This window comes from Astatotilapia calliptera, chromosome 7 (assembly GCF_900246225.1).
Source record: "Astatotilapia calliptera chromosome 7, fAstCal1.2, whole genome shotgun sequence".
NCBI lineage: Eukaryota > Metazoa > Chordata > Actinopteri > Cichliformes > Cichlidae > Astatotilapia > Astatotilapia calliptera.
This window is the reverse complement of record NC_039308.1, coordinates 31565261-31592109: the sequence shown is the minus strand read 5'-3', so window position 1 is coordinate 31592109 and position 26849 is coordinate 31565261. Positions and strand designations below refer to the sequence as shown.

The window sequence follows — 26849 nt, the reverse complement described above, 5'->3', positions numbered from 1 at the left end:
TGCCTGTTTTTTATTGAGCTCTATTAAGGACCTCAAACCTGTGGTCTTTTCATAAGAGTAGGTGTTTTTGTTTGGAATTTTAAAGCATTTTGGTACTGTGATCCCTGCCCTGATTTTCCTTTTTTTTAAAAACATAAAATGTATAAAAATTACGTGGTACTGTGGCTAAAATACAATAATGATGAGGCATAAACTCTTTAAGGTTCAATGTAAAAAAAAATGGTCTTGAGCTGATGTGATTTTTGTAAAAGATCTTACTTCGTCTTAGTCCATCTGAAATAAAACGATGCCTTTTAATTATCTCTACTGAAGGAAAAGAGGCTCCTTTCCCCCTCATAGAGTTACTGTCTTGAGAAAGACGATGACCATCACTTTTAATAATGTATTCTAGTAGACTTTTCATTTCAGACTTAATTCCTTCATTTGTAGAGAGTTGTATTTCTTCACAGCACTGAATGGTTTCATGTTTCCCTGTCACCTGAGAATGTATTCAGGAATAATGCCTTTAGGCGGCTTCACTTGGAGACACTATATTCACTATATTCAGCCATGTTTTTGTGTGTGGAGTATGTTGAATTGAGCTGAAAGGAGGATAGCTGAATGAGTCTCAGACCTGCAAAGCTGCTCTTTGGCTAATTTATAATGTTTTTAGTGTGTGGAGCAGTGAACATGACAAGGAAAAGTATTGAGTCTTGTTGGTGCAGGCTGGGTGTCTGTTTTTCCAATTTAGGTTCATCATCACATTTTTTTCCCGGTGAACACTGTTTCAAAGCAAGTTTTTTAGGGCAAGCTTTCAACAGTTTTTCTAAGGTACCTGTAAAGATCTGCTGCTATGCAGCCACACACTATTGGAGACTGCTGCATTTGAAAGTAGAATATGAATGCAAGAAAAAGAGGAGAACTTAAAATTCACTGCCTGTAATATAGACATCAGCATAGTCTGAGCATCAGAATCGGCAAAACAAACGAAAAATCTGTTAAAAAATCAATTATTCTATATGACTACAATTTTCCATTAAAAGCAGATACGCAATATCTGTTTTAAATTTGGATGATATCCTCTTTACCTCCTTATGAAACTCTGCGTTACTTCCAGCACTGCTGCTACGTGTGGCTCCTGTCTGGTCCTGTTCTGACCAGTTTTACGTGTGCATTTGCAATATGTGGATCTCTTCTCCTGTGTGAAATCAGCCGACCATCAGTTTGGATTTTCCTTATTTGATTTTGCGTAGATGGAAGGGGGGCAGGATTGCAGAGAGATAGTAGCACAGGTGGTAATGATTGCAAGATTCCATCATCTTCAGTGGTTGAAGCAGATCCTCATACAGTTCAGGTTGTTTGCACCTGATTTGTTCCTCAAACACTGAAGGATGTTACAGTGTATCTCTATATTTGCACAATTTTCATAGTACACAATCCAGTCACTAAAGACTGCTGTTTATTTTATGGGTCATAGGAGACCCAGCTCTCATCACCAGGGATGATCCTCAACATGCCAGTTTGACACTGAAGTTGATATTTGCTCTCTACCCAAACATCAGCATCCCAGCAGGGATGAGAGCACTGCAGCACTTTACAAGTAAACAACCTTCAATGAGATAGCGGCCAAATTTAAATCAGGTACGGTTTCTGCTTTTTATAGGCCGATTAGCAGATCCTTTTGATCCCACCTCGTATTTAACAGTTTATGGGTATAAATTATTCCATTAGATAGCCACTTATTATTTAACAATATAGTATCATAAATTATTCTGACTGATTAACACCCTATATTTAATAGTTGGTGTTATTTTTGATGGTCAGGAGTGAGTTTGGCTGAAGGACAAAAATGGAAATGCTGTTGTTATATTTACATCAACAATGCAAAGCCAGACTGCCTTCATTTTACTACACTCCTGATTTGTTGGCACACTTTACCTTTCGTTAAAACTTGATTCTCATGCATGCACACATTTTCAGACAGTGCCTCTCAGCACAAATAATCTATGTCTGACAGTCTGAGTCGTGCACACTGTCTAAAGTCTAAATTTCCTCTGTCTCTGCCTCTGTGTTGTATTGTTTCTGTGGCCTCACACTTAATTTACCTTTCATTCAAATCCTTTGCTATCACGCATTTTTCAAACAGCAGCAGTGATGGCAGTAGGCCATGCTCTTGTTTCCCCTCCACCCCTCTCTTCACTTTTATCTCATCACTCCCAGTTATGTTTCCTCAACATCCCTGCAGCACTACAACCCTTCCTCTTAAGGTGCAATAGTGACCCATATCAAACTGATCTCGTAAACAGGCAAGCAGTAGAAAAGGTGCCAGAGGTCAAAGGGTGGGATTTTAAAAAGTGTTAATCCCCTGAGTGTATGCTCATGTGTACTTTACTCTACCTTAACCCCCACCTCACTTTTCCCCTGTGGATTTTGTCCCCTTTGGCGGCTTGGAAAAGTAAATACACTGTGTTATCAGTGTCAGCATACCTAACTCCAACTTCCTGGTTCTTTTTGACTGTCAGGGCTTTCCCTCCCTGTCATAGTAAACAGAAATCAGAGCCTCTGTTAATAATTACCATCATAGCACAGGGATCCCAGTGGGTCTCAGGCTTCCACGGGGCAGTCTGCTTTCTGTTTACATGTCTTCATTTTGAGATGGTGCAGTGAGAGGCTGTGTGTTCTAACACAGTGCGTTCATTGACAGTTTCTCTTCGGCCATGCTTTCCCATGCTATTGGGTCACCGGACAATTGCGTGTCTGTTAAAGTGTGAAAAACTAGATGGACATGGAAAGATGTGGGCTGCAGACTGGAAAAGATAAAGGCTTGATGTTGCAAGCTACACTGGCTCCAGGGAGCCGTCACCTGGCAACAGGGAGATCAGATTTCTAAGTTTGTGCGTGCATGTGTGCTGCAGTTTGCGTGTTTGCTTGTGCATATGTTGCTGTGTGGTCATTTTAAGGCACCATTTGAGGACACTATTCATTTCCTGTGTGACAAAGCATCACAGACCAACAGATGCACACACCTGAGACCTGACAAGTGAAGTCACAATTGTCTGCGCTATTCCTCTGTCACGTTCCATGCACCTACCTTCTCACTTTTTTCCTGCACTCTGTTTCCGCAGGGCGAGTATCTCTGGTACGAATCACCACCCTCAGGCTGGAGGGCCTGCTGCTCGCTGACCAGGGCTTGTATGAGTGTCGAATCCTCTCACTGGATAAGCCAACAGATGAGCTGCAAAATGGCACCTGGACTGTACTTTCTGTTACTGGTGAGGTTAATGGAACAGCTTGTGTGTGTCATCATGGCTGCTCTCAAAGAAGAATTTAGTTGGCTTTTTTACAGTAAGCCAGAGATCAAAATGTAAATAAACGACAGGATTGAACCAGATTCGAACAGTAATTTCCATCTCAGCCCCCTAGACCAGTTTGTCACTCAAACCACTGAAAATGAGAAACGCTAACTTTTACTACAGCACAGGAAAGCCTGCCTGAGGCCTTGGTACTATTTTGTTACTAGCTGAAATGTTGCTCTTATGTCTTGTTTGCAATTTATTTGATGAGATTGATTTATTGCTATCATTACAACAGAAGCACACATCCAGCTTAGAAGTTATATTTTGGTCATGTTATACCAACAACTTTAGATTCTTTAGCAGCTCAATGGTGTATTTACCACATATACTGTATATAAAAGATGGACATAACGTCAGCCACTCAGCCATCCATTTGTTGTTTTATGTCTGCTTCTTCAACAGTAGTCTTTTTCGTTCCTCCTTGTTTAGTGAGGGTTTGATTTGACTAAAAAGACAAAAGGACACTGCTGATGCATATATTTGACTTAATAATCCCGGTCTAAATCCTGCCCTTTTTGTCATTTATTTTACTTTAAATAGGTTCTTAATTCACAAAATTACCATGTTCTATTAAATAAAAGAACATGTCTTTAAATTTGTTTTATCCTGTCTTATGTTTGCAGCCAGTGGAGTTGCCCCTTTCTGAGATTTCAAGGAATGCAGTTTTTAGGCACATTTTCTTTATGGCTTTACTTTTAAGACCCCTTTTTAAATCATTCACATGCATTTATTTATATATTATACAAATCAAGAAACAAAATGTAACATGAGCTATATGCCTCTATTATAGGCTCAGTTGTGATGTTAGCAAATAACCACGCTGATAAAACGTAAAACAAAGTAGTCAGTCCTGAAGTTCTGCTAGCAACATTGACCACACCACAGTTATTAGAGGAAATTAAAAAAGATAAATTGGTAAGAAAAACTCTTTTTAGGCAAGTGAAGTAAAAAGAAATGCTTGAGTATAGAAAAAAAAATTACTAAATGAAGCAATATTATGTACTAACAATGCTAAAATAAAAATACTAATCTAATTTAGGCCTGTAGAGTCTGAGTTTAACCTCTTGGGTATTTTGTAATTTCTCTGAGCAATACACGATCTGACCTTTGGGTTAATTAGCTAGAATAGTCACTCCTGGGAACATTGTGGCATTTTGTCTACACACAAGTGAGGGTAGACTTTCTTTTTCACATGACTAATTGCGTGTTTTAAACTGAAAATATTTTGAGTGCTTCAAGCATAAAAATGGAAATGACTAGAAATGGAACCAAAAATGAGCATGCAGATAGATGTGTGTCATACAGCTTTTTTATCTACATTCAATTTTAAACCAATTACCAGGCAACAGCTAACCCCTCATGCTAGCAACAAATGAAACTATAATGCACTAATGCAGACTGCTCACTCTGCATTCCTGTAGCTTGGGATGTGGCAGTATTACATTCAGTGATGGGAGAAGGCGGGAGGAAAGGCGGTGCAGTCAGAATGGAAAGCAAGACCTGGGGTGTGGTTGAATAGTCAAATTTGCTTGGGAAGGTTCCCAACTAAGCCGAGTAAGCTGGGACTATCTGTGCGGCAACCATGATAAGAGCTTTTTTGCGTTCTCCACATACTAAGGAAAGGTGCTTCAGTGCTTCCTTTATTGCCACTTTTAGCCCAGGACCCACACGACCATCCTCAAGGAAAAGAGAAAAAGGTCATTCTATCCCAGAGTTCTGACCAGTTATGAAAACAACCAAGAAAAAGTGCTAAAGTGTGCAGATCATGTAAATGTTAATTATCAACATGTTTTCCATTTACAAAACTTGCTGATATGTTTTGATTTTTAAAGTAAAGATTATGAGTTATTTAGTTGTTAAATTGTATTAGTTTCCAAAGGAAGAAACATAGAAAACATGACTTAATTCCTTTATTTTTTTAGGCTACATTCTATATAATATATATTAATACAGTATAAAGAAGTTTATATTATTCAAATGTGATCTTTTAGCTTACAGTCTACCGTATGAACTTCCACTCATCAGGTAACTGCTGTATATACTACATAAAAAAATCACCTCTTAAACTGAAAGAAAACGAACATGATGTTAAAAGAAGTTTTTTTTTTAATAGTGTCTAAACTTTTTTAACAGATCAGGTAATTTGGATAACTTCTGACTTCTTTTACCTGGATTTTGGAAAGAATAGTCATTGACTAGAGTTAGCGTCATACTTCTTGATAGGTGTAAATAATAAATCGTAATATGAAATATGCATCATTATTTTTGCCCTTTGAAGTTTATCTATATTTTCGAAAACCTTTGCTATGATTCCACACACAAACATACAGAACAAAGTAGGAGTGCGCCTCAGATCAAAGCGGCAGAAACAGTTTCACCGAGCTGGTCTGTGTGAGCATCAGGATAGGGGTGAGAATAGTAATAGATGATGACTGTGTACTTGAGGGCTTGGATGTTACTTTGCTGGCATGCCCTGCAAGTATGGGCTTTACCTATTGTTTGCACTCCCCTTCAATAATAATCTGTGCGACTGTCATGGGTTTGAATTGGCGAGATAAAAGAACATGCTTCTTTTTCTGTTTTATTAGTCAATAATATACTAAAGTTTATTTTCAGAGAGTAAGTAAAAAAAAACTTAAATATTCTTCATATACAGCTACAGTAAGGATATAAGTTATGGTGGCTTTTTAACTCTGAAGTGTTTGCAGACAAAAAAGGAAGGCCTGATTGTCCTTTGATAAGATCTGAGATTTAAAGTGTCAGCAAGATGTTCTAAAGGCACATTTAAAAGGCTGCATTTGCAACTGACATTTTCAGTTAGGTATGTGAAATAATAATGTGTCTTTCAGGCTGCTGCTGTAACAAAGCAGGCTGTACAGCTGTCATGTTGTATATAAATGTATTGTCTGCTAATCCAGTTTTTCCTCTTTTGTATTTTTTCCCTTAATACTTCTGCTTTGAAGACAGAGCTTTCTTGCTTTTTACAGAAGGCTAAACAGCTCGAACAGCTTTAATGCTCCTTACCATTGACTCACCAAGTCTGTTGAAATGTACTGGGTGGATGAAACGCCATTCTTCCAAATGAATTTCCCCACATTTGGTGTTTTGATAGTGATATTGGAGATTGCTGTTTAACACATCGGTCCAAAATTTCCCACAGGTGTTCAGTTGTTGGAGCATGACATGTGATTCACATCATTTCAAAACTTATCAAACCAATCAGTGGCACCTTTATCCCTATGGAGACCATTTCCATCAGTAAAGAAATATTTCATCATATGAAAAAGTTGAAAATCTTTATATTAATTTGTTACACTTCCCACTCAGGGGACACAAACTATACCATCAGAATGTATGAACATGTATATTTGTTTATGGATGGTGTGAATAAGTATTCAATCGGAATTTGTTTTTCCATAAATGGCGGAATCTGTTTTTAAGTTTTTTAAATTTAGATGGTTTATGAGCATCTTCTTAAAGCTGTTTTTATATCCATAGCCCCACCCGCCTTCACTGAACCCCCACCTCCTGTCCTCGAGGCTTTGGTTGGAAGTCACATTTCTCTTTCCTGCATGACTAATGGCAACCCTACTCCAGCCATCACTTGGTTTAAAGACGGCATTGCCATTCAAAAAAATATTTCTGAGGTATGTATTTTTTAAGGGGTTTTAAACCTGCAATACAAGTATAGCGCTATAGTTGTTACATGCATGGGGTGAAATAAATAAACAAAATTTTCCTCGAAAATAATATATAGTAGTACTCTCTCTCTTTTTTTTTTTCAACCCTCAGCAGTTGGCTGCACCTTTCTGAGCCTGGTTCTACTGGAGGTTTCTTCCTTTTTAAAAGGGAGTTTTTAAAAGGGAGCCATCTGAATATTCGGATTTTCTCTATATTATTGTAGGGTCTTTACCTTACTAGTGACTTGAGTTGATTGTTGTTGTGATAAATAAAAGTGCATTGAACTGTATAGTGTTCATGCACTGCAATACATACAAAGTTTGGGTAACACTGAGCAAATGTATCCAAGATACTTTAAAATCAGCCTCAGTTCAAATGCCCATCCATCCATCCATCCATCCATCCATCCATCCATCCATCCAAGTTGACACAGTAGTGTTGATGCAAAGTGGCACACGAATAGGTTCTAGAAAAGTCCTTGGAAGGAAAACAAAGGTGCTTTGGACACAAGCACCAAATCTGTTATTACTCCTACCTGTTGAAATATTGTGGCACAGGAACCATTGTGTGGATACATGTGAAGTATGCACGTAGGAAGTGAAGATTCTACTATATTACTATTCTACTATCAGCTGGATGCAAATGTCATACAGTACTAAATACTGACATTATACTGTAGGATGCCAATGCTTTTGCAAAGGCTGCAATTGCTGCTACCTATTGTACTTTCTGTGTGTTTACCTGCCTGCTGCATTCAGCCACCTCTCCGTTTTTTTACTATGTCATATTTATCAGGATGGAGTTTTATCTCTGCGAGCAGTGAGTATACATTCAGCAGGACAGTACACTTGCCACGCCTCCAACTCTGAGGGGAACGTGACTTGCGTGACAAAAGTGAAGATCAAAGGTCAGTTGTTGCCTAACAGTCTGTCTGTCTGTCTTTCTGCCTGCCAATTCCTTTAGTTTCTGTGATGTCTGTGTGCCCAACTGGCTTGAAGCCACCATAATTTACATTTCTGTTTCTTGCCCTTGCATCATGCAACAGAGCAGTAAAAGAAGTTCAAACTGAACTTGACTGGTATTTAGCCACGCAGTGACTAAATAAGAGTCAATATCATGATGTGAGACAAGATATCATCTGGGACTTGCCGATGTTGCTTTATCGTGATAAAGCTTTGTGTTTTGCTCAGTGTGAAGGCTTCATTTTAGAGAAGTTGACGTAACTTAGTGAAAAGTTTATTGTCTGTGGTCATGAATATATGTGTATATATGTGTGTATATGTGTGTGTGTGTATATATATATATATATATATATATATATATATATATATATATATATATAAAAAACACCCAGCACGCCCCTGCGGGCGGTTTATCCTTCAAGCTCAGGTCCTCTACCAGAGGCCTGGGAGCTTGAGGGTCCTGCGCAGTATCTTAGCTGTTCCCAGGACTGCGCTCTTCTGGACAGAGATCTCCGATGTTGTTCCCGGGATCTGCTGGAGCCACTCGCCTAGCTTGGGAGTCACCGAACCTAGTGCTCCGATTACCACGTGGACCACCGTTACCTTTACCCTCCACATCCTCTCGAGCTCTTCTCTGAGCCCTTGGTATTTCTCCAGCTTCTCGTGTTCCTTCTTCCTGATATTGCTGTCATTCGGAACCGCTACATCGATCACTACGGCCGTCTTCTTCTGTTTGTCTACCACCACTATGTCCGGTTGGTTAGCCACCACCATTTTGTCCGTCTGTATCTGGAAGTCCCACAGGATCTTAGCTCGGTCATTCTCCACCACCCTTGGGGGCATCTCCCATTTTGATCTCGGGACTTCCAGCTTATACTCGGCACAGATGTTCCTGTACACTATGCCGGCCACTTGGTTATGGCGTTCCATGTATGCCTTGCCTGCTAGCATCTTGCACCCTGCTGTTATGTGCTGGATTGTCTCTGGGGCATCTTTACACAGCCTGCACCTGGGGTCTTGCCTGGTGTGATAGACCCCAGCCTCTATGGATCTTGTGCTCAGAGCTTGTTCTTGTGCTGCCATGATTAGTGCCTCTGTGCTGTCTTTCAGTCCAGCTTTGTCCAGCCACTGGTAGGTTTTCGGGATATCAGCCACCTCCTCTATCTGCCGGTGGTACATACTGTGCAGGGGCCTGTCCTTCCATGATGGTTCCTCGTCTCCCTCCTCTTTCTTGGGTTTCTGCTGCCTGAGGTATTCACTGAGCACTCGGTCAGTTGGGGCCATCTTCTCAATGTATTCTTGGATGTTCCTTGTCTCATCCTGGACTGTGGTGCTGACACTCACCAGTCCCCAGCCCCCTTCCTTCCGCTTAGCGTGCAGCCTTAGGGTGCTGGACTTGGGGTGAAACCCTCCATGAATGGTAAGGAGCTTTCTTGTCTTTATGTCAGTGGCTTCTATCTCCTCCTTTGGCTAACTTATTATACCAGCTGGGTACCTGATCGCAGGCAGGGTGTAGGTGCTGATAGCTCGGATCTTGTTCTTACCATTCAGCTGACTCCTCAGGACTTGCATGACACTCTGCAGGTACTTGGTGGTTGCAGCCTTTCTAGCGGCCTCTTCATGGTTCCCATTCGCCTACGGGATCCGCAGGTACTTGTAACTGTCCTCTATGTCTGGTTACTGGACCCTGTTAAGGGAGGTTGCTATGGTCTGCCCTCAGATCCACTAGCCACTGAGCATTGCTGTTATGGGTTGCGTCCTTCTCCCATATGCTTTTCCAGTATTGCTCCGTCTCCAGCCTTGGTGGTGCTGTTCTCTTATTTTTCCCTTGCCACTGAGAGTACACCTTTGCTGGTTTCTGCGGAGAACAGCTGGTTTATTCTCCTGCCTTCTATCTCTCTGGTGTACCTCTTCAAGCAGCAGGCCAAGGCTGTGAGTCTTTGCTTGGCAGTTTCCATGGCCTCAGGTATGGACAGCTTGCTGTATTTTTTATGCACCTTCTTTGTCGCACCTTTCTGCAACTCCGTTAGTTGGCTAACCTCCCTCCGTGCTACTTTGATGTTGCCCTCTAGCCTGATTCTCCATGGAGGGTACTGCTCCTTGTGGCTGTTCTACTTATAGCCAAGCATCTCACTGATGCTGTATTGTAGATCAGCTTGTTAGTGTTGGTAATCGTGGTTGTAGGTATTGTCCGTAGTGCTGCATTAACATCATCTAGCAGCATCTAGCAGACCTTCTGCGGGTACTTCACGTAATCTTGGTAACCGGCTACGGGGGATCCAGGTTTCAAGCTTGGCCATGATCCTATTTTTCAGGTCAGTTCCTCTCGCACTCAACGATCCTTCTCCTATCGCACTTGGGGCTATGTACCCAATCTCGGGGGGTGATGATATCTCCCCCCTGACCTGGCGTCCTGACTCCCCCTTGCCGTAGCATTTGTGTTGTGTGTGTGTGTGTGTGTGTGTGTGTGTGTGTGTGTGTATGTATGTATATATATATATATATATATCTTTCTTTTATGAATAAAATGCATAATTAGTTCTTATTTTGAAAAAGAAACTTTTCTTTTGATAATAATTGTTTCTAATTGCTTGTAATACATGCAGGTGTTCACACACGTGAAAATTACAAAGATGTTTTCAAATCATAGCTCTACCGTCCAGTTTAGGGAGAAATGCATGTAAAATATGCAAATAGGTTACTGTATATCATTGGATTACACCAACACACCACTGCGTAATACACTGTGGAATATATTTCTGACTTCTTCTGTACTCCTACTCCAACTCCTACTGCTGATTTTCCTCTGGAGGACCAGGATTCATCTGTAGCATGGTGTATGGGGAAATAATTTTTGTTTTGGCAAAAAGTCTTGTTGAGGCTTCACTTAATTTTGGAATCTCACAGATGCAGTGGCCACATTTAAAATAATAATCATGAGCACGTACGGCTCTAAGTCACATTATCTGAGCTTTGGCTGCATTCCTCTGAAGCATTGCCACATGGATGGATTACTGACTAATAGCTGATCTGGATGGAATCAAACTAAAAGCCTTAAGTAACCTCTAAACACTCACTCTTGCATATATGTCATGCATTTATGATTATAAACTTGTTCAGTAATGAGCGCTGTAATGATTATGATCTTGTTTATATATGTATATAAGACATGTGGTGTTAGAACTTTTTTATTAGCTCTGTGCAAAGAGCACACATGTTAATACAAGTTTGGAGTGGCTCAGGGAAGAGATAAATGTAACATTGTAATGGTACTAAAATAGCTGCGTTTGACAAATTCCTTTCAGTTGCTTTGGTGTACACACTGTTTTTCTTTTTGACTTTTGGTTTGGTTTGTATTAGCACATTTGTCACCACAACTAAAGGCTTCAAAAGAGTCATTGTAGAAACCCTCATGTGTTAAAATATCCAGTCAACCATTATAACCTTAGGAAGCTAGAGACTGACTGATTTATTGGTGTATATGGTGTCAGGTCATAGACTACAGATAAGTGATGGATGCAGCCTCTGTGAGGTCTCCCATTAGTTTGGAAAGTCACTCTTGAAGCTTTGAGTTAAACATTTAAGACATAAGATAGCTCAGATTTTTGAGGGCACTCTGTGCTCATACTTGTCAATCAAAACATAGACCTGCTCTAAAGTATACCAAACCTCATCTTCCTTTTACCACAAGTGGAACCATACTTTATATACTAAACAGCATTCACTCATCAGTGAAGTTACAGATTTAGTCAAATGTTGGCTAATTTTGTCATATATGAATTGCATATGATATATATATATACTGTATGACATCCTATTTATAAATTCTTTCTCCAGACAGAGGAGTCACTTCCTCCTTAGAAAGAACACTGGTTAAGGCAGTTTTGCATTGGCTCCACTTTTCAGAACCAGAAACGTTATGTATAGTTAATGTTTCCAGTGTGCAATGGCATGAAAACAGAACAAAACATATTACATATACATTAAAAGATGCTTGGGGTAACTCTGCAAAGATTTTTTTACATAGTTTGTCTAGTAGAGTGGTTCTGATTCATTCTTAAATAGTAAAGTAATAATACCTTAATTGTCTTTTGTCAGTAAAATTTTAATGTACTGCACTTACATACAGTGACTAACACTACCTATCATTAAAAACAAAAAAAAAATGCAAATGTTTCAGAAAGCTGTAAAAAGCTCATTTAAAATTAAGAAACATATATATATTTTTATTTACTATACAAATAACAAACCAATTAAATCATGTTCTTAAACCCACATTTGAGCCAGCACACTGGACTTCTCTGACAAGTATATCATTCAACCACTAAAACTAATTTATCTATTCAGGAATGCAAGTAAATATCTGTAGTTTGCCATCTTAATCAAAAAATAATAATGTCCTTAACAATTTTTTTCTGCTTCTTTTGTAAAACAGTAAATTTGAAAATTAAGAGATAACAACAGTAATTAATTAAAATTATATTTTTAATGCTAAAATATGAAGTGCTTATGCATACTGATACATTAACCATCACAGAAAATATTCTAGTAATTGCCTATACTCTTAGTTTAGGGCATCTGTGCATCTATAGAGCACCCTTGTACTCTATATACTGTATATACTCTGCATGTATGGATTTTTGTCAGATATATTGATGTCATAATTTTTTACTTCACTAAAAATGTTTAAGCACTGGCCTCACATATGCACAATCTGAGCTGTGTTTACTATTTCTACAAATTAGTGTCTTGACAAATTAGTTACTAATAACAGGTGAAGTCTATACTCCAACTTATCACCTGTACGGCACATATTGAGAATATTAATTTTTAAGTAAGTACGTACTTTGGTTTCTGAACAAGGACCCAGCAGACCTTGGAGAGAGACAAAGGGCTGCTCATAAAGAATGTAAAAGATGTATAAATACAGTGTATGTGACATGTCTGGTCAAGCAAAGACATGATGGGGACCGCTGCAACATCGCAGAATGTTTTGTATATTTTAGTGTTACGGTTAAAAGAAATGTTTGAAAAGCCAATGGGGTATTAAGTTGGATTTTATTTTCATTTCTCAGTAAACATCTACTTCTTACAATTCAACTTTTGCTGTGTTGTATTTTGTTTCTTTTATTAGGTTTTAGCATCTATTTTTGTTGTTATTACGTTTCACCAATATACAACCTATTTAACCATTAAATATCCAGTTGTTTCCCACTTTATCTGTGGTTGTGTCTTTCGCTACCATGCATTTCATGAATAATTCATTCTGATATTTATTAGATTGATATTTTGCATCACAGACTATTTCATTTTTTTCTCTCCTATGAATAATACGATTTTTAAGGGAATGTAAGAAATTAGTAGATGTCTCAAGGAGGGTAAAACAGGTTTTGCTCTGAGACCAGCTAAAACAAAAGGAATACAACATACTATACTCCTCTACAAGAAGAATACTGTAGTCCAGCGTAATGTTAAAGGATAATATTGAGCTACTGATGTATTTATGTTGTACTGAAACATATAAGGCATCACGCTTAAGTATTTTTTAATACTTGAGCAATATACTGTCTTTTGTTGCATCATAAAAAAGGTGTAAGATAGTGAAGGTTACAGTAAGTATAATTTAATTAAAAGAGAATGCAATATACTAGAATAGATGCAACAATCTATTTGAGTCTTTTATCATTATTTGATTATATTGCAGCTCTTTCCTAAGAGGTCCTTCCAATTCAGTTTTTTTTTGGCAAAATAGTCATTAAAGTAAAAGGAGAATACGACACCTAGTGTAGATAAGGGACATATTGTGAGGATGAGTATTGAGAAAGAGAAATCTGTTAAAACTGTTATTTGTATGAGGTGAATTTATTCATCTAGATACAAAGGAATTGTACTTATGTAATTTATTAATTTTTTGTGTCCTCTGCCAAACTGACACTGTTTCTTAGATTTTTAGGTTATTTATTTAATAACTATAGAGACAAAAAAAAAGGAAATCTTTATTATTATACCCTGCACTCAGCCTTTTTGTATCCTGCATCTCCAGGTCCGCCTGTCATTGTCATACCTCCCAAAAACACCTCTCTGAATATGTCCCAAGATGCACATCTCCAGTGCCAGGCAGTGGCAGATCCCCCCAACATGACATACGTGTGGGAAAAAGGTGGAGAAAATGTCTATCATATAGAGTGAGTGAACTACCATTTTGATTATTATCCTTTTTTCTTTTCTTTTTTTTCCGAGAATGTTGGAAAAGCTTAGTGGTTGTTACGTAAATCGAATTTTGTGCTTTTTGTTCAAGATTGCCTTCATTATCTTTTGCATCATAAAAAAAGGAAAATCACAAAAAGCGGATTACTGAGATTTGTCACATTAAATCTTTAATTTAAATTTTTTTTAAAAAAGGAAAAAGAACCCAACATGTTGGGCAGGTTGTACAAGAGATGAGATTTACTTTATAGTGACTGTATTGAAAATTTACCAGAAGCTTAACCTCACCTCCTCCTACAGTATATCTTAGTAATAGGCATTATAGCACACAAAAGCCCAATTCTGTGGGTTTAACAAATCCAGAACATTCCTTAAAAGTATGTCTGACATCTACTTGTGTCAGTTCATTGAATACTTTCATGACAATAACTAACATGCAGTCTGCAGAGTGTCTTTATTAAACAGGCGCAGATCTTGTACGTGTTGGTATATACTGACATTTTGGTGAATGAGGGCGAGTCTTCAGACTCTGCATTAAATAAAGGGATACATGAGATCACAAAATGTGCTCATGAAATTTACAGCAAGATGTCATCAATTTTATATGTTTTATCATTCAATTATTTATAAGGCACTCAAACCCCCTGTCACTCAAGTTCAAAAATGTCAGGTAAACGTGGATCCATACGTTCTGTTGATCTGGAAACATGGATACATTCATGCAAAGATCACTTTATTATGAAACCCTCATTGATGCTGCATATAATGCATGGTAAATGCAATACATAGTATGGTTTCTTTGAGTTTAATAGCTAATGTTTGCATGCACTAAAATAGCAACAAATTTACCAGGCAAATGTAAAATTGTTATAAAACTGCAACAGCACCAAGGGAAAATACACCCAATACAGCCTGTAGGTTTTTTTTTGTTATTCATAAAAACTGAGTATTTAGTGTCCCGTGGGAGTGTCTAAGGTGATCTGTGGTTTGTCTGCCAGAATATGCACATCACTGTGCTCAAGCTTTTTAGTGCCAAAAATAAGAAATGCTTTTAAAAATAACACCATGAATTGCTTTTATTTGTCAAGTTACTTCAGGGCACCTTTTCTAGCTGGAGATAGTCTTTCAGGCTATGCATTTGCAGTTGTTGTCATGCTTCAGAATTCATCATGGACCAATCACACGTCCCCACATACTGTTGAATAAGTATATAAGCACCTGACTTGACTTGTTGTTTTCTAGATACAAGTGAAACATCTAGACAGACCTGAATTAACGAAAATGAGCACTGAGTGATTTCTTTTCACTCTGAGGTAACATTGACTGCACAAACTGTTTTTACAGTCCAGTGGTGACCTAAGGGCCACGTTAAAGAACTCACAACTAAAAGGTTTCTTTGCTGGCCCAGAATTGAAAGCGCTTTGCAGTAATCAAGTCTGCTAGTGATGAAAGAATGCTTTATTCCTTCGGTATATGCCTAGGAGAGAGGGTGAGCTGTGCACCAGAAATATTCCTGAGATGATAGAAGGTGGATTTTTTTTTTTTTTTTTTTTTTGCTACTTCAGATGTGAAATTTAAATAAGGAAAAAAAGAAACACACACACACACGCTGAGGTTACTTGTTTGGGGCTTGACATTTTGTGCTAAGGATTTTAAGTCAGAGACGAGCCTCTGTTTTCATATTTTACCTGCAGTTCTTCTTAACTAGTGTGGCTTGTCTATGTTTGTCCAGGTGTAGACAACAGGGTAACACCCATTAGCTGATATGAAAAACAACATTGTATCACATTGAAGTTTTCTAAATCAGTGTTTATTTTCTTATGAATTAATGCCTCATATGCACTGGGCATTAAATATTAATGAGCACAGTGATTAAAAGTAGGGAAAAAACATATATTGCACTGCACTGTCCTCAGTCTCCAATTCTCTTTCTAGTATCAGCTGGTCAAAAGGTATGAAGTTAAAAGTTAGCTGATAGATAATGAATCAGTGGAATCAGAAATGTATCTCGGCAGGTGTTAGATGCAGAAGGTTATTAGTTTGTAAATACTGGAAACAGCATATTTTGTGTGTTTGTAAATGTGCAATTTCACCACAATGTTATAAGACAAAAAATAGGCCAAAATACTTCATTTATCTCATGGTTTTTAACTTATTTTTTTACCCCCAAATTATGTAAAGGACAATAAAAGATAACATTATGTTGTAGTCTCCAAACACAAAGAAAAATACAGAAATAAAATAAAAATAGAAAAGAGAAGAAATTCTGATGTTGCAGTAGCATCAGTCGTGTCACTTTAAAAGAAGAAAAAAGATATTGCCCTGAAAACTGCAAAGCGCCGAATGAGCTTTTCTCTATGAGAGGTTTCATAAAAGCTCTGTTTTGTGCCAGAGAGAAGATGGAGTGAGCAGGGAATGGCTCATGATTGCCAGCATATCATGCACCAGACAATTGAACAGTCTCTTAAAAAACAGTGGCTGGGATAGGGTCAGTTGAGCAGGTTGGGGGCTTAATTTGCATTACTTCTCCCCTTGAGCATTTCTCTAAAACAGGTATTACTGTTCATTATACTCAGGTTAATACTCAACCGGATCTCGATTGGTGGGGGGGAGATTCAGAGAGGCTTTTTGGACCTGATATATATTGCTGTTAACAGCTGAGTAGAGCGTATGAGGATTATTCTGATTATCTATGACTAATGGTGGGAAATAAGCCTTTTTTTTTTTCATTTCTTTGTTAAAAATAGTGAGGTGCTTTTTGACAGTGCCAAAATAGATTTCCTATATTCATTTCTCCATTTACACTCAGATTTCATGCTGTTGTTTGGGTTTAAGATGCAATCATGGCAAAAAAAAAAAAAAAAATCAACACATCCCTTTGAATTTGTCATATTTTCAGTGTATTTTGACCTTTGTACCTTTTAAGAAAGACACTATTCTCAAACTAATTATTTCATGTTCACAGCATTAATTACAAAAAGTAAAGTCATTCATGTGGAAACAGTAAGTAAAGTAAAGTCGTACAGCTGTAACACCTTCAGATCCATAAATTTCGGATCAGGTGTTCCAGATTGGGTGCCAATGATTGGACACTCTTTAGAAGTGAGAGCTGGAACCTGTCTTATTTAAAAAGTATGACATCAAGAGTCTGGTGTTTTCTTTGCTATTGAAGTGTGTCCTCTCATGTCAAGATCTAAAGAACTCTGTAAGGGAATCAGAAAAAAAGTTTTGGGTGCCTATGAGTCTGGCAAGGGACTTAAAAAGATTTTGTACAAGAATGGCTGCCCCAGCAAATTTAGCCCAAGAGTAAAGTGTTTGATGGAAAAAGAAGTCTCCAAGAACCCCCTGGACTTTATTCCAGGACCTACAGGAAACTGTTGCTACTGTTCGTCTCAAAGTACATGTGCTGACCTGCAGATGAGATGTGCAAGGAAAAGACTTGGCTGCCTAAAAGTAACATTAGGCCAAAACCAAGACTCTTATGCCTGGCTTTTTGGGTTGCTGTGTTCCAGACTGGTAACTCAAATGTCGATTTGTCAAGTCACAAATGCTGTGACCATCACAAATGTGATGTGATGAGCATGTCACTTATGGACATTTGTGTGTAGTGTCATGATTTGGGGTCGCTGTGGACTGGGGAGTCTCTGAGTCCCAGTTATGAGCAGTTATTATCTTTGCTGTGTAAGATATTATGAATTTATTAAGTAGTTTAAAACTGAACCTGAAGGGTACCCTTTGATGGTATAATGGTTCCCATCAAATAAGCAAATCAGCCAAGGAATGGCTGCAAGAGAAGTGATGAAGAGTTATGAAAAGGCCTAGTCAGGTTAAAAGCTACGTTATCATCTTGTTGCCGTTCAGCAGAAATGATGTCACAAATAGAGCTGGCTATGTTTGTTTTACATTGTAGGAGGATTTAAATGGGCTGTACATGAAAAAAGCCCTCTATCATAATACAGTTGACTGAAATCTACATGTGGCAGTGGAAAATTTTACAAGAGCCTGGTGGATAGTTGTGCAAAAATACCTACAAGTTATTGATGCCAAACAGGGCAGTATTAGCTTAAGAGAGCAAGAGTAACGTGGATATTAAATGTGTTTGTTGAGTTATTAGAATAGAAACTGCTAATTAAAAATGCTAATTATTCCATGTATGAAAAAACAAACAAACAAAAAGCAAACAATTTATTTTTTTGAATGAGCCCTGTACATCTATCATTTTTCATAAGTAAATCACCTTAGGAAAACTTTTTTGTTTTTTTGTTTTTTCCACTTTATTTATTTATTTATTTATTTATTTTTACCACAAGGGGAATCAGTAACTCCCTGAAAAATTATACCCATGCTAGCGAAATATGATACAAAAAGTGAGAAGGTAGTTTAGTGCTGAAGCCTTGGGCACAGTAGCACTTTTGTGCTATACCCTAACACATGCATGGCTTTCTGTCTACACCAATAATGCCAACATGCTGTTGCAGGTATTATCCTTGCCTTATTAGTTCAGCATGTTAGCTTGCAATTAGTTGCTAATTACTGCTTAAAAAAAGTAGAGCTGAAGCAAATGGTAATTTTATTAGGTGATTACAGGTATTTAATTATAATGTTCTGGATAAACTAAAGCTGACACTTTTAACCTGGGAAAAAACGAATATAAGGAAATGTAAATATGTGGCTACATTCTCTATATGTCTATTTTCCATAGCAATTCATTCCATAGTTGATGGCATATTTTAGTTTTGACACTAGTGCTGCTGAATAAAATTGACGATAAAGAAATGTACGTCCAATAAACCTTTGACCTCTTGTTTTATTTTGTCCTGTAAGATGGTAAAAAACAACTTCTTACCATCTCCAGTTTTATTCTGCAGGTTGTCCTCTGTGTGTCTGCCGTTTGTTCCTGAGGCAGTTAACATACCGAGGGTTTGATAGAGATTTGTTTGCTAAAGAAGCTGGCCCCCGCTGCAACTGACTGATACAGTAAATGCGCCGTAAAGCCTCATAATTGAGTTAAAAGAGCTTGAAAAGCTCTGTAGGCCTTCAGCATTGGCGATAAATCTTTGCGGTCACTGACAGTGACCCATATCACATTTTTCGATTGATTCTCTGTTAACATGAAACTGAAACAACTAAAATATTCAGTGGCACTGGCTATTTTTCTTCAATGCAAGAGGAAAACAGTAGTGCTAAGAAATATCCAAGTTTCTTATAGTACGTGAATGTGAATGTGGCTGAAGGTGGTCCCTTAAACATAACACCAAAGTCACAAGCCTGTTAGATGGATTTGTTTGTTTGTCTTTTTTTTCCTTTCTCTTTAAATATAAGGATGTATAACATGAGTGGGCACACTGCCTCTCACTCTAACTGAAATAAAATGAAATGTCCTTAACCTCCATCTGCACAGAACAGTGAATAACAATATTAATAATAACAAAAAAAAAACCCTCCTACACTTTTGATGTTCTGAAAATGTGCTAGAGAATATTTCCCTCTTATTCTAAAGTAGCTGGTTTGCTCTCATACTGATGTTTTTCTCAAGGTCTCTAAAGTCACGAGTGAAGATCATGGTAGATGGGACTCTACTTATCTCCAGGCTGATCCCAGAGGACTCTGGCAACTACACCTGTGTGCCAACCAATGGCCTGCTCATGCCGCCAACTGCCTCTGCCATCCTCACAGTGATGCGTACGTTTGTGTGTGGTCTGTGGCTAATATATAATAAGATGTCATAAGAAGAAATATTTACTGTGTACTTCATTTATCCCAGATTGGTCAATTCTTTTTAGCTACAACACACAACATCTTAAATAAGTTAAACATACACTAATTAATGTACTGTATAGCAAGTAAAATATTTCAGTAACTCCAGCAGAAACAACATTTCAAATGGCTACAAAAGTGGTAAAGCAATTAATAGTAAAGCATTAATTGGCTCACAAGTGTCTGTTTTAACTAAGCTGAAATTAACTGTTAAACATCAGGGTACAGACGACTGTCTGCTAGACAGATGTGTTGCATTATAGAGATATTGTATCAAGTATGAAACAATTTTCCGTGTCTGTCCTTGTGGCAGGGGAGCTGAATCAGTCTGTTAGAGAAAGTGCTTCAATGTTTGCTTAGTAACCTCTGCAGTACAGCATAAAAGTTGTCCAGTTTTCATCCAATCACAGAGCCACTATGAGTCCTTAAAAGACTATTTGTAATTTCCTTCAAATTTCATTTCTTTTCATTATTGTCTCTATTATTATGAATATTATTGTCATTAAGGCCTGAGCACTCACAGTGTAAAGGCCCCATTGTATCTGCTCAGTTTAATATTATTTCGACAAAATAATTGCCTGTTTGAGGGCCTAAATTGCATGAAAACTTGTGAAATCTGGCAGTAATTTGGCATTGATTAATTTTAGAAACAACTTCAATAGCAAGGTAAGAGTCCACATGGACTGCCTATGTAACATTTCTGGATTTTAAAACCTTGGTCACCTAGAATAATCAGGTCATTCCCAGTAACCCTCAAACCATTAAAACACACAAAGATGCAAAAAATATTATCAAAGATGTACTTCTATGGGGTGTGAGCATGACACATTAGATAGTGTTTCAGTGGATGGTGCTGACAGAAATCCATCAAGTGTTGGCATCACAGATGGCAGGAGGCTAACACACATAGTAGAGGAAGCTGACACACCTGTATGTAAGTCAGGCGTTGAGTAGCTTGGTCATCCAGAAAGAACCAGAGTCCATTTGCATCACAGTACAAATAAACTTTGACTTGTTCATCTTGTTTTAGTTCACTATGCTGCATTTTCAGCACTGATAACTTCTGAACAACTTTCCTCAGCACAGATAACCAAAGCTTTAGGATCAACTGTGCTGTGTGAATATAGAGTAAAGAAACTCAGCCTTTGCACAATCCTCCTTTTCATCTAAGTCCATTAAGGCAAGAACCAAGCTCCCCTATGCCTTGAAAATGTCTAGATTATTATTTTTTCTTTAGAGGCAAAAAAGAAAGTGGATTCTAAGAAACCAGCCGTGTCATATATTTTATATAGTTTATATATTGAAAGGGTGGTCTCCTTATTGAATGAAGGGTACATGTACATATAGAGGTTTTACAGTGTGTATACTTCTGTTATGTTTCTGGAGTGGAGATGATATATGTATTTTTGAAAACATATTTCTATTTTTATCTAGTATCTTTGATAGTCTTTAAAATACAAATATGTATCGAAATTAGGTTTTACTTGCCCATGGGCAAGATATGTTTAGTCCATGGTCCTGACAAAGATAAAAACAAAATTATAACTAAACTGGTGAATAGAATATTTAGGAAACCATAACATGATTAGTGTGAGTACATATATGATGGATTTATCTGCCAATGCCAATTAGCAGATTTACTACATATCTGACATGTTTTGCTTACTGTCTGAGCTTTCTTTCATATGTCGCATGTATTCCCTTCATGTGGAGTGGCAGTCTTCACTTTAGAAACATTGTAGCATCGTAAGGTAGACAAACACTGTGATGGACAGTCACAAACAATATTTTAAGCTTCATTTTAAGCACTAAGTCATAAAAAAACATGTCCTGATTAGTTTAATTACCACTAAGAAAGCCCCAGTCATATTTTATATATTGAAACAGTGATCTCAGAAAAAATATATAAAAGACAGTAGGAAAGTGAAAGTAACTGATAACTTTAATGCCAAGCGGCAAAGGATATCCGTACCTTCTTTCAACAGAGGTACAGTGGAAATTACAAAGTTCCTGGATGAGACTGATAACTAGTGTTTATTAAGGAAATCTATATAAATTAAATCAAAAAGATGAAAATAAGATTCCAGAGACATTAAATATGGTGTTTTATTGCACTGCTGTCAGCAGTAGAATTAGTTCTGAAATAAACTGTAATGAAAAAATGCACAGTTCCTAGAACTGATGTAGAAAACTAGACCATACATTCCCTTGAAACCCCAATTTTTGTCTTGTTTTTTCCGCTTATTGTATTTTTTATTTGTGAGGCTTCTTTAAGGTTTTGTAAACAGTTCCCTATTAACATTTTGCTCTTGCCTGTGAAATATATTATTCTGTCAGGCACTCAGTCAACTGCAAACTTCTTATACTGAATACACAGACTTGCAGAAAATGCACTACAACAAAACAATTGTTTTTCAAAATAAGTTATGGATCATGGCACAGTTCCTCTGCAGTGGTATGTGCAGTTTTCCTCAGTGTTGACACAGTAAAGTATTTGAATGCTTAACTATTACAAAAATAAATAATGTTTTATCTATATAACTGTTCTCAGACCCAGCCCAGGCACTAAAAATGCCCCAGGAAACATACCTCCCCACAGGTATGGATGGTGTGGTTTCCTGCCCAATGGTAGCTCAGCCCCCGCTGCTCCGTGTGGATTGGATGAAGGACGGAGAACCAGTCGACCTGTCTTTGGTAATAAGAATAATAATTTCCACATAACCGCACATTTTCCTTAATAATCAGCCTTTGCTGTGTCCTTAAAAAAATGCTATCCCCTGTTCTGTGCACCCAACACTAGACTATTGATTTATGATACTCACAAGGAATCACTGGCTGTTTTCTATTAGTACAGAATGCACAATTTGTCCAACATTGCTGTGAGCTTTATGACTCGATAGCTTTGAGCATTTACTATATTTATTTACTATTTATGTAGTTATTTAAACATTATAAATTCACATTTCCTGTGCTGACGCATCAAAATATGTTCTGTTTCCTAGGTCTAAGGCCATGCAATCACATACATTTTAATAGAGTGGCAGACTTTTTTCAGTCTTAAAAGCTATGAAAGCCATCCTTAAGGCATTCCTTACTGCCCCGTGTACTCCCATCTTTTTCTATTATTCTTCTGCTTTCACTTCAATCTACTGCTCATTTCATCTCATTGGATAAATGGGTGTAGGAACCATTACAGATGGGGGAGGGGAGTAGCTTTGTCCTTTCTTTAAAAAAAAAAAATAGTTGCGCACACACACACACACACACACACACACACACACACACACACATACATACATACATACATACATACATACATATATATATATATATATATATATATATATATATATATATATATATATATATATATATATATATATATATATATATATATATATATATATATATATATGAGGTGGTGCAACAATACTCGTATCGATATTGAACCGTTCGATACAGTGCTTTCGGTTCGGTACGCATATGTATCGAACAATACAGAGGATCGCAAGTTCGATTCCTGCCTGGGGCGTCTGTATCCAGTAAGGGTCCTAAGGCTAGACCCCTTATGCTAAGCAAGCCTACCGCAGACATGAGCGAGACAGATAAATATGAAGGCATGCCGGCTCGGACGCCGCCCGGATCAACAAGGTCCGCGTCAGGTGTTGAGGAACCAGGGTACCCTGACGAAAAGTGGGCTACTGGAACAAGAAGGCATCGGTGGGCAAGAGACGAAAACAGGGCGTTGTTGGAATGCTACTACGCAAGTAACCCCGGCGGAAGGGGCTACATGAATAGGATGAGGGACCTATGGATTCTTCGATACCCAACATCCACAATGACGGCGAAAAGTGTTCCAACATTCGAAAGAAGGGACTGCTCTCACAGCTAGAGATTGACGAGGTACATCACAAATGCTACGGCAAGGGGGAATCAGGACGCCCGGTCAGGGGGGCGATATCATCACCCCCACCCGAGATTGGGTACATAGCCCCAAGTGCGATAGGAGAAGGATCGTTGAGTGCGAGAGGAACTGACCTGAAAAATAGGATCATGGCCAAGCTTGAAACCTGGATCCCCCGTAGCCGGTTACCAAGATTACGTGAAGTACCCTCAGAAGGTCTGCTAGATGATGTTAATGCAGCACTACGGACAATACCTACAACCACGATTACCAACACTAACAAGCTGATCTACAATACGGCAGCAGTGATCAGTGAGATGCTTGGCTATAAGTAGAACAGCCACAAGGGGCAGTACCCTCCATGGATCAAAGTAAGATCAAAGTAGCACGGAGGGAGGTTAGCCAACTAACGGAGTTGCAGAAAGGTGCGACAAAGAAGGTGCATAAAAAATACAGCAAGCTGTCCATACCTGAGGCCTTGGAAACTGCCAAGCAAAGACTCACAGCCTTGGCCAGCCGCTTGAGGAGGTACACCAGAGAGATAGAAGGCAGGAGAATAAACCAGCTGTTCTCAACAGAACCAGCAAAGGTGTACTCTCAGTGGCAAGGGAACAATAAGAGAACAGCACCACCAAGGCTGGAGACGGAGCAATACTGGAAGAGCATATGGGAGAAGGACGTAACCCATAACAGCAATGCTCAGTGGCTAGTGGATCTGAGGGCAGACCACAGCGACCTCCCTGAACAGGGTCCAGTAACCATCACAGTGGCAGATATCCAAGAAAGGGTCTCCAGTATGAAGAGTTGGACAGCACCAGGGCCCGACATGGTTCACGCCTACTGGCTAAAGAAGCTGACTGCACTCCACGAGCGTCTGGCAGCACAAATGAATCAGCTGCTAGTTAACGAGAGACACCCGGAATGGCTAACTGAAGGTCGGACGGTCCTGATCCCCAAGGACCCCAAGAAAGGACCGGTCCCCTCCAACTACCGACCAATAACCTGCCTCAGTACTACATGGAAGCTCCTGTCAGGCATCATATCGGCTAAGATCAACAGGCACATGGGTCAATACATGAGTGAGACACAGAAAGGAATTGGCAAGAATACCAGAGGCGCAAAACACCAGCTACTGGTAGACAGAACAGTCAGCCGAGACTGCAAGACCAGACTGACCAACTTGTGCACTGCCTGGATTGATTACAAGAAGGCCTATGACTCAATGCCCCACAGCTGGATACTGGAATGCCTAGAATTGTACAAGATCAATGGGACCCTAAGAGCCTTCATCAGGAACTCAATGGGGATGTGGTGTACAACACTAGAGGCCAACTCCAAGCCCATAGCACAAGTCACCATCAAGTGCGGGATCTACCAAGGAGATGCTCTGTCCCCACTGCTGTTCTGCATAGGCCTGAACCCCCTCAGTGAGATCATTAACAAGACTGGCTACGGATACCGACTACGGAACGGAGCAGTTGTCAGCCACCTCCTGTACATGGATGACATCAAGCTGTATGCCAAGAGTGAACGAGACATCGATTCACTGATCCACACTACCAGGCTATACAGCAATGACATTGGAATGTCGTTCGGACTGGAGAAGTGTAGTCGGATGGTAACAAAGAGAGGGAAGGTAGTCAGAACTGAGGGGATTGAACTACCAGAAGGCAACATTGCAGACATAGAGGACAGTTACAAGTACCTGGGGATCCCGCAGGCGAATGGGAACAATGAAGAGGCTGCTAGAAAAGCTGCAACCACCAAGTACCTGCAGAGGGTCAGGCAAGTCCTGAGGAGTCAGCTGAATGGTAAGAACAAGATCCGGGCCATCAACACGCACGCCCTGCCCGTGATCAGGTACCCTGCTGGGGTAATAGGCTGGCCAAAGGAGGAGATAGAAGCCACTGACATAAAGACAAGAAAGCTCCTTACCATGCATGGAGGGTTTCACCCTAAGTCCAGCACCCTGAGGCTGTACGCTAAGCGGAAGGAAGGGGGCTGGGGACTGGTGAGTGTCAGCACCACAGTCCAGGATGAGACAAGGAACATCCAAGAATACATTGGGAAGATGGCCCCAACTGACCGAGTGCTCAGTGAATACCTCAGGCAGCAGAAACCCAAGAAAGAGGAGGGAGACGAGGAACCATCATGGAAGGACATGCCCCTGCACGGTATGTACCACCGGCAGATAGAGGAGGTGGCTGATATCCAGAAATCCTACCAGTGGCTGGACAAAGCTGGACTGAAAGACAGCACAGAGGCACTGATCATGGCAGCACAAGAACAAGCTCTGAGTACAAGATCCATAGAGGCTGGGGTCTATCACACCAGGCAAGACCCCAGGTGCAGGCTGTGTAAAGATGCCCCAGAGACAATCCAGCACATAACAGCAGGGTGCAAGATGCTAGCAGGCAAGGCATACATGGAACGCCATAACCAAGTGGCCGGCATAGTGTACAGGAACATCTGTGCCGAGTATAACCTGGAAGTCCCAAGGTCAAAATGGGAGATGCCCCCAAGGGTGGTGGAGAATGACCGAGCTAAGATCCTGTGGGACTTCCAGATACAGACGGACAAAATGGTGGTGGCTAACCAACCGGACATAGTGGTGGTAGACAAACAGAAGAAGACGGCCGTAGTGATCGATGTAGCGGTTCCGAATGACAGCAACATCAGGAAGATGGAACACGAGAAGCTGGAGAAATACCAAGGGCTCAGAGAAGAGCTCGAGAGTATGTGGAGGGTGAAGGTAATGGTGGTCCCCGTGGTAATCGGAGCACTAGGTGCGGTGACTCCCAAGCTAGGCGAGTGGCTCCAGCAGATCCCGGGAACAACATCGGAGATCTCTGTCCAGAAGAGCGCAGTCCTGGGAACAGCTAAGATACTGCGCAGGACCCTCAAGCTCCCAGGCCTCTGGTAGAGGACCCGAGCTTGAAGGATAAACCGCCTGCAGGGGCGTGCTGGGTGTTTTTTATTTTTATTTTATATATATATATGCTG

General features: G+C 39.4%; 1 protein-coding gene across 1 annotated transcript in view; it reads left to right on the top strand.

Annotated features, from left to right (window-relative positions):
- igsf9a (immunoglobulin superfamily, member 9a) overlaps positions 1–26849 on the top strand; it is a 63168-nt gene that overhangs the window by 19321 nt on the left and 16998 nt on the right. The window contains exons 4-9 of the mRNA XM_026174326.1: positions 3105–3251; positions 6834–6982; positions 7812–7923; positions 14022–14163; positions 19722–19867; positions 22494–22636. Coding sequence (XP_026030111.1) covers positions 3105–3251; positions 6834–6982; positions 7812–7923; positions 14022–14163; positions 19722–19867; positions 22494–22636 — 839 coding nt within the window. The remainder of the gene's footprint in view (positions 1–3104; positions 3252–6833; positions 6983–7811; positions 7924–14021; positions 14164–19721; positions 19868–22493; positions 22637–26849) is intronic.